This window comes from Mytilus edulis, chromosome 4, assembly GCF_963676685.1.
Source record: "Mytilus edulis chromosome 4, xbMytEdul2.2, whole genome shotgun sequence".
Classification (NCBI taxonomy): domain Eukaryota; kingdom Metazoa; phylum Mollusca; class Bivalvia; order Mytilida; family Mytilidae; genus Mytilus; species Mytilus edulis.
Genome location: NC_092347.1, coordinates 56,165,811 through 56,188,128, shown reverse-complemented (window position 1 = coordinate 56,188,128; position 22,318 = coordinate 56,165,811). Strand labels below are relative to the sequence as shown.

Here is a 22,318-nt window from a genome sequence, read left to right as displayed (position 1 = left end):
GGGATAGATGAAAAGTCACAAATATGCTCCGAACGTAAAACAAATATCCTAATCATAACAGTCTTAGATAATACATGCACCACTATGTCCGATTCCGATTGACCAACTCATCTCTCTCTCTCCTCTCGTGCTTTTTTTTTTTTTTAATTGAAAACGACGTGGATGCACGTGCTGTCGTGCTTCCGGGTAGCTACGCCCCTGGGGTCTTATATGTATCAGTAGACAAAGAGAGTGCTAAAAAGAAAAAAGATAAATATATAATTATTGATTTATTCTATTAAAATACAAGTAAAAATTATTATTATAATATGACAGGCAAAAAATGTAATATAATATTTGCTGTAATACATATCAGAAATAACAAATACATGTAGCATTTTTTGCTGCATTAAATCTATGTTTCAAAAATGTGTAATATGAGTCGGGTTGTTGTCTTTTTGGCACACATTCCCCATTGCCATTCTCAATTTTATTTATGCTATAAATATTTTTTTTTTGTAATGAATCTTAAAATTTACATGAAAAATAAAAATAAACCAAAACATTAAACACAACAAATGACCTCAAGTGCCCCTGTCCTCAGTTCCACAGACTGTTTAATTAACGATCATTAATGTCCATTATTAATGAGACCCTTTGGTGCGGTGCTCTTTTATTAGGAGAAATCAAAACAAGTACCTGTTTCCTTTTACCCATGCGTACGTCGATGGCTTCCTATGATTCAAGATGGCGGCATTAAATTGGTGTCTAAGGACACAAACATTTAAACTTAACTCATTTTAAACTTTTTCAATCCAGTGTAAAGTCAAAATGTATAATGGCTTATTTGAGAAAGTGACCACGCTACCGACACTCATTTTATTTGTTGACAGTAATGTACAACAAACCTAGAAGTCGATTGACTCTAACAAGAGAGGTACGAGTACTACGACAGTCGAAACATAATTTCACACAAGCAATAAAATATGTAATAAATAACACAAATTTTTCAACATTTGTCAACTAAGGACTTTCACTACCGTTTAAAAGTTTGGTGATTCTCTTAGCTCTCAAATTGTGGCATTATTATAGAAAATCTTTGAAAGGTGCTATAGTCTATAGACTACATGTAGATAATTTTAATGCAGTTTATAGTTCGGCAGTGTCTGCATGTACTTGCATGTGGGTACGAAAAGTCAAATTGCTATTCGTAGGCTACATGTTCCCACATCCGGTTTAATAAATTGCCAACGGATTGGGAATGAAACATGAAATATAAACAGAAATTATTGATAATATGGTGATTTCGTGATTTCGGGGAATTCGATTTTAAAAATACATTTAAAACAATTACCTTGTATTAAGCCATTTTCCAGTCGAATTTTTTTGAAATTGTTTGCTTCCGTGAATACAGGAATACAGTTAAACTTTAACATGTTTAATTCTGTTTTAATTTTTGTGTTTCCAGTTCTTTTCTCTGCAGCTGCAGCCTCTGAGTTTGTTTTATACAATTGTATTAAATTAAGCAACTGATAGTTTTGAACAAATTGTTGAAAGTTCACTCTTTATTCATGATAACTTGGAAATGTCTTCTCCACATGTTTATCACTCTCTTTTTAATTTTTTTAAGAATATTTATAATATTAATTTAGAAAAACTGTTCACCTACCTATATACATGTATAAATATTTATAAAACTTTTGAGTGTAATCAATTTATTCACTAATTGCGACAAATTCCCTATATATTTCACGTTTCATTCCCGATCTGATGCCATTTTATTATAAAACTGGATGTGGGTACGCGTACAATGTAGTCTATGAACGGCAATTTGACTATTCATACCCACATGCTGGTACGCCCAGACACTTCCAATCCTTAATGGATTGGAATGTACTTTCAATTCTGGTATTTTCGATTATCCATTAAGTCCCTTCATGTCAGAGGGGGGATAGGACCTTTATCGGGACTCCAGGATCAGGTGTTTTTAAGCTCGGGATTTCGGGATCCAGGAATCGTTTTTTTCGGATTTCGGGACATCAGGATTTACTTTATTTAAATTCGGGACATCGGGAATTCGTTTTTTTAAATCCGGGATTTCAGGATCAGGACCCCTCCTATCCCCTCTCATGTCATTAACAACAGCATATGAGCAGATTTATCATCCAACATTATGCTTAGTTATAGTACTATTTAGGAGCATCATATGCACTTTTGTGTTAAATGCCCATCAAAATACCCAAAAGATTTTATATTTCTGAACGCTTAATGCATTAAAATTTTATATAGCTAGTGGATGCCAGTCTTTAAATTATTAGCTTAAAACTGTTCCAACCTAACTTGTCATGCTGGTTATAGTCAGTACTCCTGAGGGGTAATAATCTCGGGCACTGTGCAAAGTGTTTGCGGGATCATACACATTCAGTATGAATTCAGTTCCTTACTTGGAAGAAGAAGAAGAGTAAATACGGCCATTTTTGTCCATTTGTTATGATGAACATTAAATCTGCAACATATTCCAATTAAGGAAAACCACCCATTAGCTCTCCGTCATGTCACAGCCAAAAGAAATAACCTCCTACTCATATTATGTCAGTAAAAACCTATCCAAAGTACATTTTTTGTAGCAACGATAAGTAAAAAATCCTAATTCTATAAGATTTTGATTTGTTTTTCTGATAGTGCCAATGAAGATTTTTTTTCTTTCTCAGATTATTATATTTTATATGCTAAATTAAAGCAATATGTATATAAATGAGACACAAGCGAATTGCACTTGTTATTATTAGTAATTAGAAGTATAAGATTATTATGATAGGACATAAGATTATGAGTATTGATAATTTTACTTAAACTAAACAATGAGGGGGGGCAGGAAGTCGAGGTTGTGGGATTTTTAAGCTCGTGATTTCAGGATTGATCCTTTCCAGATCTGGGAATTCTTTTTTCGAATTTTGGGATGTCGGGATTTAAATTTCTTTAAATTCGGAACCTCAGGATTTCATGTTTCTAAGCCTGGGATTTCGGGATCTGCTGAGGACCCCTCCTACCCTCCCTCAACAATTCTAACAGCCTATATTATGCGAAAAATGGTCCTTGAACAACAAGCTGGACAAGCTTAAAAAAAAAAGAATAAAGAATTTCTAAGAAAAGATGTTTTTGTATAAAGAACGTGTTGTTTTACAAAATGTAAGCTTAATTCATTCATTTTGTCATACTTGATGTAGATTGTTCCAAATATAAAGACCTGCAGAATTCCAAAACTATTCACATCTGCAGTCAACCTTGTGTTTTTGTCAATCATGTCCGTCATTAACTCAAGTCAATACATTGTATCAAATTTCTAAAACATGAAAACAAAAACAGCCATTAACATATGGTTAAGACTTAAGAGGACTATAGGTTTGGATGAGACTACAAAAAAAAAATACTCACACACTCTTTTGTCATTTTTTGTTGGTTGTGTTGCTGCTTATATTAATTTGAAGTGTTTTTAATGATTAACAAAAAGTTTTATTTTATTGCAGACTAACATACATACAACTAACTCATTAGCCTCCTTACAAATAGTTCCTACAGTTAGTAGTGGTAACTCACAAAGTTCGCTTTTCTCAAGACACACAGTAAGTTTTATATCTCAATAAAAAAGAAGTTTACTACATGTAAGTCAGGTGTTTTTAGGACTTACATTCAAAATGTATGTACTGATTTTATGTGTATGTACATTTAGCAGCTCTTGGCTGTCATTGATCTCTGTAAAGAGACGGGGACAACACTCGACTGTAAAAAAGTGTAGTACTGGAAATTCAAAAAAATATTGTACATGTGTGCCCATTTATTATTGTGATTTTTAAGAATAGAAAAATGTGAGGTTTAATAATTGTGATCTCAGGTTAAATCTGCATTGAGATATTATATGTACCATATATATATATATATATAAGAATGTTAGTTATTGTTAATGTGATCATCACCAAGTCAAATTATTCACATGAATAACACAGAAATGTCACTTTTGTTTTTAAAACTCATCTACAAATTTGGGTTAAAACCAAATTGATACCATGGTAAAATATTATACCAATGACCATGAAATACTCAGAGTAAAAACAAAGCTTCTTTCCTGTAAATTCCAAACTGCAGGATTTGATATTTTCATCTCAATTGCTACTAAATATAACTTTTAAGAAAAGTGTTTTGCCTCTCCATAAGATGGAAGATCTGTAAATTGTTACTTTAGTCCATCTATTATTTATTTATATTATGTTTCTCTTTTTGTTTGAATTTATTAACAATGACTTAAAATAATCTTCTAAAATTCGAAACAATTACACTTTTAATTTGAATACAGAATTAGGTTGACTAATTATATTAAGCTTAAGCTTGTAGTTATTGATTTATGGCCCTTTGGATTTTGAAATACAAATGTAACAACAACACATGATTAATAATTTTCTCCTGAACAATAAATTGAAGATGATTCAGATGGAGGTGTAAAAAGTTAATTCCCAACTTTTACCTGAAAAAGATAAAATTCTCAAAAAATGCTTGGCTCTCACCAGTAATTTGATGTTTCAATTTAGGCAACAAACGCACGGGTTAAACAATAGTTACTAGTACTGCTTTTAAAAGAGCTTGTTGTAACTACTAGCTAGATAATTTAAACTTCTGCTGCTATCCAGTCATGCCTTCTTGCGAGTGCCTTTCAAAACACTGATATTGGCTTCTGTTCATTTAGGCAAAATTCATGCAGCAATAACAAAAACATAAAATTTACAGGACAACACTGTCTTGTTTAACTGTAAGGTGGTACAGATTTGTTCTGTGGTTGGTGGCCATGATATCTACAAAAAATGTAAAACTAAATTTTTAAGCTGTATATATAGTGAGAACATCTTTCATGGACACTTGGTCCTTATACATATATTACACAATGACTGAATGTATACAAATCTCATCTGAGTCAGTAGGTTGACAAATTACCCTTTCATTTACATAATGTAAGTTCATTGCAATTTATGAAAAAAAGACCTATCCTTATTCTCAAGTGTAATCGAATGACAGTCATGCTTAATCCAGGTATGAATCCTATTTGCTGATATTTCTGTTTTTATATAATTAATTAAATAATTTATATTTATATAAATGCAGTTATGCAAAGTAAACAAACAAACAGATGCGAAATAAAGAAGATATTAAAATCTCAAAAAAACTTAAATGTTTTTATACATGCATGAATTAAGTATAGAAATAGCTAGATTCAATACATGTAGATTAAATAAATGCTTAATAAATCATTCTATATGAGTAAGTAAACTAAAGAGTATTTCCATTTAAATTATTAATGTATTTTTAATGTTGATTCAAACTCTTTTATTTTTTAGGTCAGATAAACTATCAAATCATACAAGTAAAACATAAAGTTAGCTATAGTTTAATAATATTTTATTTATGCATTGTCATTTTGAGCTTCCAACATAAAATGTACAACTTTGTAATACTTTGGTCGATGGTAATAAAATACATGTAGGTTTGTTTGAATGACATAAAGTATTTAAAGTTAACATGAGAAGAACATATATACAATGGGAGTTTTAAATTAGATTTTTTTCTTACAGCTGCAAAGTTTGATTTAATTATTCAGCTAAAAACAATTAAGATTATTAGTTCATGTAAGAAATTCATTACAAATGAAAAATTGGACAAAATTATGCTGTAACTTTGAAGTTTTGACATTTTGTTAGAGGTGAATCTGTTTGTGATTTGAACTGTAAAATAAGACAATGAGAAATAAGGTAAGAACAGACTCATAGAAATATTCCTCTGTTTCAATCAAGTGTACTTCAGAATTTTTTTCAATATCAACTTTTAAAATAATCATTTAATTATACCCCCGCTTTAAAATACCCCCGCTTTAAAAAAGGGGGGGTATACTGTTTTACCTCTGTCTGTCAGTCCGTCCGTCCATCAGTCCGTCCGTCAGTCAGTCAGTCCGTCCCATGAAACTTTCGTCACATTTTTCTCAGGAACTACACATCCACCCTTTCTGTAATTTGGTATCAACATTTATATATGTCAGCCACACCTTGTGATGCGTTTTCAGATTCATCACTTGACAACTTCCTGTTTACCGAACACTTGTCTGATTTTACACATGATAGCCAAGTTGAAAATTTTCGTCACATTTTTCTCAGGAACTACAATACAAGGATTTTTGAAATTTGGTTTCAGGATTTATATAAGTCAGCTATACCGTGTGATGCGTTTTCAGATTCATCACTCGACAACTTCCTGTTTACCGAACACTTGTATGATTTTACACTTGATAGCCAAGTTGAAAACTTTCGTCACATTTTTCTCAGGAACTACAATACAAGGATTTCTGAAATTTGGTTTCAGGATTTATATAAGTCAGCTATACCGTGTGATGCGTTTTCAGATTCATCACTCGACTACTTCCTGTTTACCGAACACTTGTATGATTTTACACATGATAACCAAGTTAAAAATTTTCGTCACATTTTTCTCAGGAACTACAATACAAGGATTTCTGAAATTTGGTTTCAGGATTTTTATAAGTCAGCTATACCGTGTGATGCGTTTTCAGATTCATCACTCGACAACTTCCTGTTTACCGAACACTTGCATATTTTTACACTATTAATATTATCCACTTGCGGCGGGGGTATCATCAGTGAGCAGTAGCTCGCAGTTTCACTTGTTTGACATGCTAACACACTTAAAAGACATATGATAAGAGCTATAGCATAACAGATGTTGTACATTTATTTAAGATAAACCATATCACATTACAATTGAAATGATATATAAAATATTCAGTTTGGTTACTCTATTAAGAATTTTGTATCAGATATTATTTCATCTGTTTAATTTATTGACAACTTGAAGTCTGTAAATTGACCATTTTAATATCTATTTTTTTTTCATCTGCTGTACATGTACATTTGTAGCTGGTAGCTGTCATACATGCATGTATTAATGTTTATCTCTAATGTCCTTTAACTCAATTTAAACCATTTACTTTTATTTTATTCTTTAAATCATAAGATTTAGTAGCTGAATGAACTTTTAACATTTCACTGTAAAGGCACTTGATGGAACTTATATGATTTACTTTTAATTTGATAATGATTGCTTTTTGCAATAATTTCAAATTAAAAGAAATTAAAAAAATGCATATATGTAGATCCGTAGGTAGTGGTACTGTAAAAGACTAGTTTTAATCTTTTTGAAGTTAAAATTTTAATATGCAGTTGGTATGTTAAATAGTTAAATAAGTGTACTAAAGCAACATAATATTCAATTATAAGTTTTTTTCCTCTCTCCCTTTATAATATATATATATATATATATATATATATGTATATACAATGTACATTTACCCAATGTATATGTTTTAGGAATGGAGAGTAATTATTCAAATATGAGGGTGAAAATAAACCGAATTTCTGTTAATCAGAAAGACATGAGGACTGAGGTATCTCCTGGTTGACCCTGTCTCCCCATCAAATCCATTTACACACTTTAAAATTATAGTGGATTTTTCAATACCTATTTTTCCTACCTTTTTTTCCCTCCTTTTTTATATCAAGATACTAAACTGTTTTTTTTTTAATCTTGTATTAATTCGGGTCATTGTCTTAACTTTAAAATAATTTTATACGAATTGACTAAATATATACTTTTCCCTTGCAGTGAAATATCTAGAACAATTTTTTATATTTTTACATTAGAAGTTGCAGATATTTTATATATACAAATTAATTGGTAGTGGATTCATAGTTTTTATCTGAGTTACTTCCCTTATAGCACTGTTGACTCAATTTATAGCAGCACAATGTTTAAAAAATATATACATCTATGCATGGCCAATGTAGTCATATCAATATGTTGTTCAGCTGTTTTAGGGAAATATCTGTAATTTGATCATCTGTTATTTTAAATATCATGACATTTTTATATTTCTGACAGTCTACCATTATTTTATCTGTAGTTCTGTATAAGAAATGCATAAAATAAGGATATTTAAGAGGTAAAAGAACATGTCATAAACTGAAAATTCAATGAATTACAAGAAAATGAAATGATAAGTTACATGTACCTAAAAATACAAGTGACTCCTTAAGAAGAACTAAAAATAAACACACAAATTATTTTTAGTTTTTTAATTTTCAGACAGTACAATATACATGTATGTATATATGCATATCAAATAACAAACAGAAACTTAGAATACAAGTTTGTACAGCATGATATTTTGATCACATTTGACCTTTTAACCTTGATCTTTTTTAGCAACAGTTTGATAAGAGCACTGTTCAGCCTCAAGACCAAGTGATATTTCGTCCAACTCAGATACTACCCAGTGATGTAAACATGAAGCGCTACACTCACCAAGGTACACCGGATTTCGCGTTGAATCAATTTGCAGGTAAAAAGAAATGATCAACAGAATTGAGAAAAAAAGAATTTAGAAGAAACAAGTAGTTACTAGTATTGATAGTTTCATTTAGAACAATTTTATTAGTGAATAATTTTGTAGAATTTTATGTTTATTTGTGGTGGTAGACATGTACACCTTTCATTTTACTGCACTTCTTATTTAGGTACAAGTCATTAGCATTCCTCAGTATAAACCATATCATATTCTGCAAAGGCAAACTATTGTATTTATATAAATTATAAGATCACTGAGTAAACAATATTTTTTGGACTTTATGTCAGTTTTAGGTATTGCATGACCTTGACCTCTACTAGTGTGTGATAATCTTAAGTTCATCATTGGGATTATACTGTCATTACTGACTATACATTTGTTTATAATAGACAAATATCCCTGAAATGTTGTTTTATATTGCGGAATGTAATTGTCATCTACAAAAGATTGGAAATATTGGATATGAATTGAACATACATGTATGGATCTGTTTTAGTTTGACCTTGACATTGGTTGAGGGTCCATTGTTTTTTTAAATTTTGTTAGTGACCTCTTGAAGCTCAGTGTACACCCGTCAATGAAGCTAGATTTAAAGGGAAATTGAAATGTGTAATCTTATCTCTTAAATGACACAATACTAGCCGAAAACTACCAAAAAAACCAGTAAAATACAAAAAAAACGATTGCTGAAACTAAAGTAAGGTTTTCAAATGAGGAAATTTTCAAACAGGAGTTGAATCTAACATGATTTAAATTTATGTATAAAATAGCTGTGAATAACTTTTTATGGATGTAATTTCTCATGTCCCTAATATCCATGAATGAAAATGAAACTACAATCATTTAGGCTATAATGATACTTATTTAAACTACAGGTTCAGATCAAAAACCAACTGGTAAGATTTGATTTCTTTTGTTGTAGTTTGCACTAATTTTTTAGATGGTGAAGTGTAGCATGACAATAAACTTGGGTTATCTCCCTTAAGATGGCACGAATTCTTTAACAATAAAATTGAGCTATCTCCCTTTACATTGCACTAATTTTCTAGATGAAGTGTAGTATGGTAACTAATACGGGTTATTTCCCTTACATTGTACTAATTTTCTTGATGAAGTGTAGCATGGTAACAAATATGGGTTATTTCCCTTGACATTGTACTAATTTTCTAGATGAAGTGTAGCATGGTAACAAATATGGGTTATTTCCCTTGACATTGTACTAATTTTCTAGATGAAGTGTAGCATGGTAACAAATATGGGTTATTTCCCTTGACATTGTGCTAATTTTCTAGATGAAGTGTAGCATGGTAACAAATATGGATTATTTCACTTGACATTTCACTTGACATTTCACTAATTTTCTAGATGAGGTGTAGCATGGTAACACATATGGGTTATTTCCCTTGACATTGCTTTAATTTTCTAGATGAGGTGTAGCATGGTAACAAATATGAGTTATTTCCCTTGACATTCCACTAATTTTCTTGATGGTACAGTGTAGCATGACAATAGACTTGGGTTATCTCCCTTGACATGACAATACATTTGGGTTATATCCCTTGAAATCTCACAAATTTTCTGAAGGGTGAAAAAGTTTGCATGACATTGAACTTGGGTTATCTCCATTGACATGAAAATCCTCTTAACAAAATTAATGAAGTAGATTTATTTTATAACTCTCTGTAACAGCATGTTGCTATCTACACTTGGTATACTTGCATATTTTTCAAACTTTTTTATCTTGCAGTGTTCACCACTTTTTGTGCCTTAAAGTTCTTAATTTTATGCATTGATTTATACTTTAACCCCATAACATAAATTGGAAAAAAAAATGATATGTGTATAAATGATTACATTTGATATATTTGGGATTGATACAAGTTTCATTTTTAAGGCCTTCGATCATTACATATCTACTGTGAGTTCTTTCTGATAAACTGTAAATTCAGAAAGTAATGAATACACTTACTATTGTGAAACACTCATTACTGGTAAAAATGCAAGATCTAATTAATTTGATCACAAAAAAATAATTTTATCACAAATTTTTTTAAAGGAAAATCACTACTGAAATTATGAATGATAGTTTTATGATTGTTAACTTGATACTGTCACATTTTTGCCTTGATGAATAAATCACAATAGTTTTCAGAATAAACATGTACAGTACAGTGTGATATCTAAGATCATTGAAAAAGAAATGATCGTAAAAAAGGAGGGCGATGGATTTTTAAAGTAAGGGTTAATTTCTAAAGGTTAGGATACCCTTTTAGGTTTGAGTTAAGAAAAGTTTGTTTGGTATTTTGTAAAGAAAAGGGATAGATTTATCACATTTCAAAATATTCTCTTCATATGAGGACTGTGGTGTTCAAAGCATAATGTCAATGTTAAATATATATCTTACAGAGTGTTTTATTAGTATTTGTTGGCACTATGCTTAAATTCTGCACTGCTGAATGTGTAACAGGAAACTGCAGATTTTTTTATTTTGTATTTTATTACTTTAAAATTTGAAAATTTAAACTAAAAGAAGCATTTAAAGGGCAATTTGCCAAAATATATGCTTGTTTAGAATTAAAAATGGTGGTTGAATCTCTTGCAAAAAAATGATTTCTATTTGCTTATAGTAAAGGATTTGTTATGAAAGTTTCCTATGTTTGAAATGTGGGACAGTCATCACTTAAACATCTTTTAATCTTTATCAAAACTGGATTAAACTTGCTATTGTACATAGTTAACTCCAAACTTTGATTGACTGATGTTGTGTGTTTTTTTGTCCAGTGGCAAATATTTCTTGTAAATTCAGAACAACTGGCCACTTCAAAAGCTGACTACTATCTCATTGACAATTTAACCATTTGAACATTTTGTGCAGTAAATTGGTATTGCATTATAAATCTTTTTCTAAACTTTCATTTTTATCTCAACTGACCCAAGGGATCACAAGCTTTTCTTAAACTTGATGTAAGTCATTGTCGTCATTTTCTTGTATAAAAATCTTCTCCTCTGAAACTACTGGGTTAAGTTTAACCAAACTTCTAGCAATCTGGGGTTATTATTTTAAAAATTTGTATGATGACCCTGCCAGCTAACTAGCATGGCACTCAGACATGGTGAAAAACAGAATATTGTGGTAAAATGAAAGTTATGTATTATACCTGTAAAACCTGAAAAAATTATGAATAGAGAAAATTACTGGGGCCGAAATGTTGAGAATGTTGAATTCTTCCTGCTGGCCATTTACATCAAAACTGTCAGTCATCTAGTGCTCCTTATTGGAGTTATTGTCCTTAAATATTGCTTTATTGTCCAATAATTCACAGTGACCAGTGGGGATGACAAAACAAATCTCTTATAAAAATTGCAGATGTTGAACATTAGTTTCCACAAACATGCCTGGAAAAATAGGGTAGGTAGGTAATATCAATTTTACAAACTTTTTTTTAGCTGTTTACTACTACAGAATCTGTCTGACTTTAACAGTGTTTGTTCAAAAATGGCATAAAAAGTGTTAATAAGGTAGGCACTAAAAATTAGGGTAGGTACGGTTAGCGTAAACGCATGTATATTTTTTTTCCCGCCTCCTGTAATTTCCACAAATAGTTAGTTGTCACTTGTGAGTCTTGATTTTAGTCCAATAATAAACCAATTACAACAATGTGTTGGTTCTGAATTAAGTGGTTGAGATTAAGCAATGATGTTTGTTTGTCATGTTCATTTAAATTTGGTGGGTTTTTTTAGAACCAAAATATAATTATGAAAAATTTCAATTTAGTTTTATACAAAATTTCACCCCTACCTTTCAGAAAATATTATCCTTTGTTAATAAGTCAGAAGAAAACATATGTGTCAAGTGTATTATTTAGAAACTATATTTCAAAACCTTTACAATGTATAATGGATCTATTCAATTTTAAGACACCTTTTAATTGTAAATCTCTTGTAATGTTGTATGAAATATATCATCTAATAATAAAAACAGATTTAAAAACGAGTATAATCCTATTAAGTCATTCCTGTCAATTTATTAGTCAAAAGACTGTGATTATTTTCTATAGAAAAGTCTCAGACATAATAAAAATAGTAAACTATTAAAGTGTTTTAAACTAGGCCATGGATGATAATATTTAAAACTTTAAAAATATGTATTATAAACAAAACAAAGAGACCATACAATTTTATAATGGCGTAACAAATTTATGATACTGTTGGGCCTTCGGGATGGAGGAAAGTAGCCCAGGACGCATTTATGGATTCAGAAAATATTGTCTGATGCCTGGTAAATGGTTTAAGCTATTTAGATTTGTTTTTTAAACTAAAATTTGTTGGGAATTAAATTCAAAGTATAATTTTGTGGGATAATGATCCATAAACTCATTATAATCACTAGTAGATTATATTTTCAGCAGTTATGATTTTGAGTCATTATTATAAGTTGAAGCGGTGACTTCTTTTTGAAGTTTGTTATTTAAATGATTTTGCTTGTTTTTAAAAATGTTGAGTATAATTGAATCTTGACTATCAGGTGTTCGAAATAACAAAATGACTTAAAAACACATTATCTTGTCTGCTTTCTTTTTATATGTAAATGAAAATAATTCATTCAGACCAATATCTTGATTCTTTGACTAAAAGTTTATAAAATGTTTATTCTAGATTGAATGACCCATTTAAAGTAAATGTGCTATATATTGATTTGATTGTATCTAAAGAAAAGTTTGTTGTGAAAATATTGATATTATTATCAGTTTATTTAAGTTTGGAATAGTAAAATTGGTTATCAGTTCAAAAAATTAAGGTAGAAATGAAATGAAAATTGGATCTTTTGTATACTGTGGATTCATTAATATTCGTTGGATACCAATTTTTGTGGATTTCATGGGAACAAGGGTTCAACAAATTACAAATTTACTAAATGAACGTATGCAGACTTTGCCAACACCACGAAATTTAATATCCACACAATGCAAGTTTTCCTCATTCCATGAAAATTGTTACCCACGAAAATAAATTAATATCCACAGTAATGTAATATACTAGATCCCAGATTAAGATTCATGAATGGTTTCCATCCATGATTCCATATAATCAATATCCATATTTTTGAAAAGTTGCAAATAATACGATCAACTTGTCTATTCTAAACTCACTTGCCTAAATCCAAAGGGGCAAAATCTTAAATTGACTTTTACTGTCCTTGCCCATTGGTACAATAATAAAATCATGTAAAACTTTGCACTTCTAACTTACCTGATGAAAATAAATCCAGGAGAGCGCCATTTATGCAATTCAATTATTATTGTTTTCAATTTTCTAATATGTCTTTTTTTGATATAACTCATGGTGTTCTATTAGGCGTGTACATGCATGATTTTCTGTAATATCAAAAAACCAGTGCCTTCGCAGGACATATCCTAGTAGCACTAGTCCTATCGTCATCAAGATTTTTCTTTAATAGCTGTAAAAAATATCCAAATTGTGCTTCCTGTCTTTACATTTTAATACCATTTACTTTAGTTATACATGTCTTTTAAGGTAAAGAATTAAATATTTAGGAAAATTATTAGACAAATATATCTTATAGGTTATACAAAAAGAAATGGTTTATAAGTCTACAAGTGCTATTTCTCTGTTATTTGACTGACAATTAAACATCATATAATCTTTTATAGGTGAAGAAAATACCTTAATCCCTAATCCAGAATTATAAGATATGAATGCCGTATAATATTTTTAAAACATGTATTATTTATAACAAGTAATACTCAAATATGACATATTCACCTCAAGCTCTGAATTGCATGATTAGTAAACATGATAATCTTAGTAAAATATAGATTTGTTTTTACTGTACCGGTAAACACAATCATATGAAATTATTACCAATGAAATAGACATAATTTTTATTTGATGATATTTACATCATTGTCTTTTCTGGTCTTTAATGGATAGTTAGTTGTCTCATTGACAATAGAACACATCTCTTTTTATCATATATTCACCAGCTTTAAAACATTGGTTTTGTAAAAAAAATTATACAATACATCATTCTGTATGAAATGATTATTGGCTAGTCAAGCATTTACTCATGTCTTGAGATTTAAAAGATTACAATATATATTGAAAAAAGTTATACATGTAGATAATATTTATCTATACATGCATTTATTTGGAAAATAATACCATCCTAATACAGTTTTGACAGAATATTCAATATCTTTTATTGAATAAGATGAATTTGATCTTTAGAGAAACATACTATGTTAAGAATTGATGATAAAACAACACATACTGATTTGAGGTGTCAATCATTGTACTGTTACATTGATTGAAAGTATTTAATTTTATGACCAAATTTATTTCAGAATGTCTAGTTAGCCATTTCAAACTTATGATGGGTCAAAAGGGAGGGTTGAGTGCTGAAAAGAAACTATTGTACGGTCAAGCTTGTCTATTTTAATTTTTGCTCTTCAAGTCTGTTATATGAAAAGAAGAAGATGTGGTATGATTTGCAATGAGACACTATCCATCAAAGTTCAAAGAAGTGGATGTAAGCAACTTTACACAACCATACAGCCTTCAACAATGAGAAAAAAAAAACACACCTTATAGTCGGCTATAAAGGCCCTGACATGAAAATATTAAACAATTCAAATGAGAAAACTAATAAAATACAACAAATAAGACAGTCGTGAACCAAAGACGGAATGAGACAGGGTTAAACATCATACATGTTTGAAGGCTTATTCAAATATGTTTTACTTCTCAATAACCACTAACATACATTCAAATATGAATTTCAATACATTGTACCCACAAACACACATACAAATATGACCTACTTCTTATTTCCCACTGACTTTACTACCAAATAAGACCTTCTTCCAAATATCCACTGACACGCATTCAAATATGACCTACTTCTCATGTCCCACTGACTTTACTGCCAAATATGACCTACTTCCAAAACCCACTGACACACATTCAAATATTACCTACTTTTAAACTTGCACAAACATATAATTTCTGGTGTAATATACCTGAAGTGATTGACAGATCTAGACCAGTGCAAAACAGTGTAACTAATCTAATAATATCTTATAACTGTTGGCTGCATATAATTTTTCTTATTGAAGAAATTGAAGAATGTCCCTTTTATAGTGCTTAATTTTCCTCAAAATCAGAAATCTAATTTTGACTTATTTTGCCAAATATTTAGGAAAGATGGTCTGAAGAAAAATTGAATTTTATGATGACAAATTCCAAAAAAGTTCTGTCTTACTTTAAAGTATGTTACTCTTTTCTTTGACACAAAATTAAAAATTCACTTATTTTCATTAAACATTTAAGAGCTGTAACTAGAAAGACATCATTAGAAAAAACAAGTCTTGAAGACACAAAATGAATATTTTATGATGAATTGAACCAATAGAAAGTTTTGAGAGTGACCTGTAAGACAAAGTAGTTATGGTTAACAATTTGTTTTTTGAAAAAGATATCAAACTCAAAGTAGCAAAATTTTAAACATTAAATTTAAACAAACCCTTTAAGGTAAGTAAACTTTAAACTTTTAAAGATTTTTTAAAATCCTTGACTCAAAATTTTAAATTTGAATTGTAAGTATAATGTGTCTTTTAAATTTAAATTCTTTTTGAAGTCAATTATGAATATTTAATCTTGCAGTTCCGATGGATTAACTTGGAGAGTGTCTGTATTAGGCTAGTCTATAAAAAAGTTTTTGAGTAATAATGTACACTTTTATTAAGGACATGATTTGCATGAAATCACACATGCATAGTTGATACTTTTAATGATACTATGGATTAATAAACTATTGATGTATCAAATGAAAATTCTAGTGACTTAAAAACAAATTGAACACAAATATTATCTTGTGGAATTAAGTTTTTAACATAAAAAAAGTTAACATATTTGAAGTTGATTGATTTCATTTGAAATTCGATGAAGATCAGGATTATGATTGATTTCATTTGAAATTGGATGAAGATCAGGATTACGTTGTATCAAGTCCTTCTTTTGATACTAAATTGCTTAAATCCGTAGATACTTGGAATATTTCAAATAGATGACTTTGCATCACAGCATGATGTGATCGAAGTAATAGTACTGAATTACTACTGATGTTATTATAGTACTGATGTTACGGTTAGAGAAGCCATTCAAAATACCTTTTTTTTTGTAGCTTGATCAAATCTGAACTGACAGTTTTTTTGTTGAAAATGAAATTACAGGTGTATGCAATTTTCAATGAAAGGAAGTGCAAAATTACACATTGATTAACTTTTATATTAAAAAAAAGTGAAATTTGCTTTGAGAAATACTCAATAGGTTCAGTCAGTTTAAAAAGAAAATTTATGCTCCAATGATTGCATGAAACCAATGTAGTAGCTACTTAATTTGTTGATTCATATTGATATGGAATAATTCTTGTAATATATGTAAATTTGAAGACCTTGGTATCAAATATTTCGTTTTAATTAAATGGATAATGAATATTAACTCTGGACATAGTGTTAATTGTGAATTATAATATTGATTTGAAGTTTTATAAGCACCATCAAGTCGCAGAATAATTTCAGATACTAAGTGCATACCGATATTGTTCCTATGAAATGCTTATTGAAAATCAAACTTTTACGAGTTTTAAGGAGAGATTGTTGTACGGTTGATAATTTAAAGAGACAGTACATGTCATACAAGTGATAAAAGCTATCTATTGGAATTCATAAAGGTTTGATTGCATAGATCAATAGATCGTGTAAAGATTGGTGGGAATGAGAAATATGGATCGGTTTATTGTTGTCAAAACTTAAGTAATGGAAGTGAGAAAAAATTGGAAGTTTGGAATTTAGAATTGCATTTCAGTGATGATAAAAGTGCATGTTTTACATGAAATAAGTGGAATATTAGTAACTTGTACTTGGCATATTGTAAACTGTGTCATATGGAAGTCTTAGAGTGATGTGATTAAATTAGGAAGTAAATTTGATACTTTGTATAAATGACAATACTATTACTGTGGAGTATAATAATTATACATAAAGCCGTGTCAGCATTATATGTAACAATGACAGAAGTTATATAAGATCTTAGGTCATCATTTCAGCATCGCTTAAAGTAGACCAAGGAAGTGTGCTTTGTCTTCTTGTATAAGAATGTGTGATATATACATCTGTTGAGTCCACATTCAAATTTACCTTCGGATAATAGAAGTATTGATGAAATTTGTACTGGGAATTGCAGTTTTTTGTTCATATTAATACACAATGTAAACATATTGGATTTAAAAACAAAACCTGAGGAGATTTTTTCAAGACCGATTACAATGGAATGTAAATAAAAGTTGATCTTGTTAATTAAAATGAATTTACGTCGGGAGAGACGTGATTCTGTGATTCCTATGTCCTATTTTGTGGTCTGGATGAAACATCCCGCCAGTTTGAGTGGAGGTAATGTTTACTTTGACTCAGGTGCATCTATAATTGAAACTTTAGGTATTTTCTGACGAGGAAATTTCTGTATAATATTAAATGTATAAAAGGCTTAAATTACAGCCAATGATTTTGCATCTATGTAAAACTTCCTAATATAAGTTGACTACATTTTCACAATTTGTAAAGGGTCTGCAGTATTTATCGATGAGACAGCATAAAAATAAACCAAAAAAATCCAAACAAGTCTGTTTATTATTTAAAAAATGCACTAATAAAGCATAATAAGAATAATTTAGTGTACTTTTGAAAGATAGCTATGAGAAATTTTTTGACTGGCAGTTATTAATTATGTGTCATCACTATCTTTAAAAAAAAAAGTTTTTTCTAATAAAGTACTATACATACTTAACTTTAATAACTTTAAAGGGCTTGAAAAATGCAGTATAATTGTCAATTTCTCAGCTTTGAAGTCAGTTTAAGGAGAAAACATTTTCTTCTGTTTTTGTGTGTTTGTAGTGCAGTAAACAAAAATTATTTTATGTGCAGATTAAATAATGTTTGCTTATCCTTTAGGATTACGGCACATTATTTTGTCTATATAAGTTCAGAAAAGGTTGAACAATTAGAATATATAATCTAATTCTCTTTGAAGGATTAAAAGAATTTAAACTGACCACTTAATTCACTTTAGTATGAATTGAAACCTATCACTTCTAGCACTGTGCAGTAACATTAATACCACTGAAATCAATTTTTAGAAGAACATGGGTTCATTTTATTGTTGGGTACCAATATTCATAATAGTATAAATATAGAATGGTATGGTGTCAATCAATTATATGTATTTCAAAGAGAGATTATGGACAATTTAGTTATATCCCTAAAATTACATTTTGCATATTACCAGTATTACTTTCTAATTAGCTGACCTGATCAAAGGATCAAGCTACTGTAATCAGATGTCGTTTTTTAACTTTTACACAAACTTCTCTTATATTCTGAATACCCTGGTAAAGAATATTGGTTTCAATAAAAATAATAAAATATTTAACTACACTTATGATTTTATGCAGGGCAAGTGTTTTGAATTTAGATTTCAGGGCTATGGTAACATTTTATGCACTAGTGTGATTTTGATGGTGATGGTTGCTTTATTTCAGAAAAAGTTCCTATTCACTACAGAAGTAACAAGAAACAAATAGTTCCAGCAGCCGCCTTAGCACATGATCTAAATGCACCCCCAGATATAGTTCAAGATGTGGAGGACAGTGGGAGAACATCACGCTCTAGTTCACATTTGTCACCCAATACACAAAAAGCACCTGCCTTTTTACCAGGTTTGTAGCAGTATCATGGTTTTGTCTTAAATAGACCAGGTTTAAATCTTTTTTTAAAGGCGATTTAATCTAAATTTTTAACCAATGATAGTCGCTTACAGATTATCTATGGTTTTGAAATCAAAAAGATCAAAGCAAAATTTAAGAAAATAGCAATACATTTGTAAAAACATGCAATATATTAAAATATCACTAATTTAAAATTAGTTCAAAATATAAACTTTTATGATTTGGGTAAAAATGTATATTTCCAAATTATAATAAAAAAAAACAAATGTATATTCTTGCGTAATTTTTTGGGATAGTTAACTGCTTAAATCCGGTTTGTTTATTGTTTTTCATTGCACATTGCCAAATTCACCAAAAGGGCTGGTCAGTACAATGTGAAAGGGTGCACTGTACATAATTAACTTCAAGCAGGGGTGATTCTTTTTAACCTGTGAACAACTGGTGTATTATGGTAAACTGTTGTCTCTCTTTTTATTTTTCCTATTGTTTGTGGTAACTGAAGTTTGGGTTGATCTTCACAAAATATTCATTGTGTCAAATTTATGTATGAAGACAAGCTAGCTCTTTTTATATTTTACAGATTCTTGAAATTTATTGTTCAAGAGTTATGGGACTTAAATTGTTAAAATTTTAAAACTTTAAAGCAAGTTTCCTGATAAATCCATTTTGATTTATTTTGATATTCTAGATGATCAGAATGTTTAATTAAATTTTTACATAATTTATGGTCCAATTTAATTAAATTATGTTTAAATTTGTCATTCCATAGTTTGGGGATTTTATCTGCTTTATTCAGAATATTGACATTGTATGTGACATGCATAGTTTTCTCTCTCTTTAATCCTCTGCAACATTGTTTTAAGTTATACAACCTGTAAATGTAAGCTCCTTTTGATTTTTCAATATTTTCAGATTGATAATGTTCCTTCATCCAAGCATATCTTGGATGTGCAGGATGAAGGTCATTCTTAGAATATGAGCCTGAGGCTCGAAAGTAATGAATTAGCTTTACTTCTCTATGAGGGGTGAAGCTTACATATAATATCTCTGTTTAAAGAAACAAACTATATAACCACCTATAGCTGGCCAGTGACCTTGACCCTAGTATATAAGCACCTGTTCCATAATAACTTGTCATAATTTAAAGCAAGTTTGTGTCGACCAAATATAAAACCCAGTGGAAAAGGGTGGGTCTGACTGATAATCCCTAGGGTGGGAATTAATTACTTTCGAGCCTCAGGCTCATATTCTAAGAATGACCTTCATCCTGCACATCCAAGATATGCTTGGATGAAGGAACATTCTTATTCATATTTCGCCTTCGGTCTCAAGTAATGAATTAGCTTGTTTAAAGTGTAGACACAAACTAAAAACAATTTTTATATAAATGCCAACATTTAATAAAGGATAAAAATCACAAGATCATCCAGTAACTACAACTGAAGAAAAGTGTTTTAGTACTGATATTATTTACTTTCCTGTTATAGAACTTGTAAAAAGTTTTACCATATGTCCAGACAAAACTGTTGCCATAATGTCCTTAATAGAACATCCTGAAGCTAAATGCACTTATGAAGAGGTTCCTCCAAATGAGTTAACCTTAAAACCTCGGATAAAATTAGAACTCTCTCTAACTATCTAAACTTTACGAAAAGACTTAGATGAATTCTCTCACCTATTTTGTACACAAAACATGATAAATCATTGTCTTAATCAACACAAAGTTTTGGTTTATCAAAACCTTTGATCACCTCATTAGGTAAACTAACTAACAGATCTAGTATTTTTCAAAAACTCATGTATATGAAAAAATAAAGTGCCATGTCTCTGAATGAAAGACATAGAATGTAAATCTACAGCTGATAAAGATAGTACTTCAAGGCAGATGTAGTCAAGGCAAATAAAGACACAAGTATAAAAGACAGTTTCAATGTTAAATACTCCAATGAATATTAAGAACTTAAAAAAGATAGCGCTAAATTCATCTCCCAAGTGAAAGAGTATCTAACTCTTCAATTGCAGATTCAGGTTTAAGCAACCTTCCACAAATACATGTAGTAAACAAACAAATTCAGTAAAATCTATTTCTTAAAGGATAAAGTCTGTTTCATCATAGACCAAGAAAAATTCACATTAAACATGCTGAATATGAAAAGCTTGTGTTTTACAAAAATTTCAATAATCCGTGACTAACATCCGTTTTAGATGGTGATAAGGAATTGGTTCTCTAATTGAACACACCAAATAATGAAATTTAAAAAAAAAAAAAAAAAAAAAATATTGATAATGCTTGATTATAGATGCATGGTCTCCAAGATGAAGTGTAAATATATTTTACAAATGATTCTGAAATCTCCTGTTTATATTAAAGTGATTTCTGAGTATAATACACACGTTTTTACCCTACTGCACAATCAACCCTTCAGGTGTTGGTTCACTTTAATTTTTTACAATATACAGTTAAATTAAGTCTCTTCCTGACGGAAAGACATTATCTTCAGTATGTAACATTGTTACTAATTTTTATGCTTAACAGTTTAACTGGCAAATAAATTAAAATTGGTCTTAGCAAAGAAAACCAACTCTGAGCAAGCCAAAAAGGATAATCAAAAGAGCCTTCTGAACTTTATCACTAATAATTTTCTTTATAAATATCCCCAACAATGAAAAAGATGGGAAAATATAAGGTCATAATTCTGATCATGAAAATAAAAACATCTCTGAAAGGAGCTTGTTGGTCAAAAGACAACGAAGTAATTATCTACAGATTGAAAATGAAAACGTAATAACAACAAAACAAATATATCTTCTTTCAATTGACATCCTTTTGAATCTGTAAATTTTTTAGACATATGATAAGCATCAAAAATTTTCTTACCAGGAATATAAAGAGCTGTGATAAAAATGTTCTTTCTTGAACGCCAAGCCCAAATAATGAAATATTTGTAGTAAGCATGTTAAGTGACAAAGAGGTTACACCTCCTATTGCATAATAAAAGCTACTGAAATTGTATCTTCTGATTGTATAACTCTCTGTGACTAAAACTTTTTCTCCAGAAGAATATTATAGCCAACAATAC

At 29.8% G+C, this 22,318-nt stretch overlaps 1 protein-coding gene across 31 annotated transcripts in view; it reads left to right on the top strand.

Annotated features, from left to right (window-relative positions):
* The first annotated feature begins 693 nt into the window (after positions 1 to 693).
* LOC139519999 (leucine-rich repeat-containing protein 49-like) overlaps positions 694 to 22,318 on the top strand; it is an 85,013-nt gene continuing 63,388 nt past the window's right edge. For 12 of the 31 annotated variants that reach the window (XM_071312357.1, XM_071312350.1, XM_071312346.1 and 9 more), the window contains exons 1-5: positions 703 to 916; positions 3,507 to 3,602; positions 8,296 to 8,431; positions 9,313 to 9,333; positions 19,053 to 19,229. In XM_071312357.1, coding sequence (XP_071168458.1) covers positions 875 to 916; positions 3,507 to 3,602; positions 8,296 to 8,431; positions 9,313 to 9,333; positions 19,053 to 19,229 — 472 coding nt within the window. In that variant the 5' untranslated portion in view covers positions 703 to 874. Of the gene's footprint in view, positions 917 to 3,506; positions 3,603 to 8,295; positions 8,432 to 9,312; positions 9,334 to 12,598; positions 12,717 to 16,107; positions 17,908 to 19,052; positions 19,230 to 22,318 lie in introns of those variants that run through there. The other 19 variants (XM_071312363.1, XM_071312362.1, XM_071312341.1 and 16 more) reach the window with 12 other exon arrangements.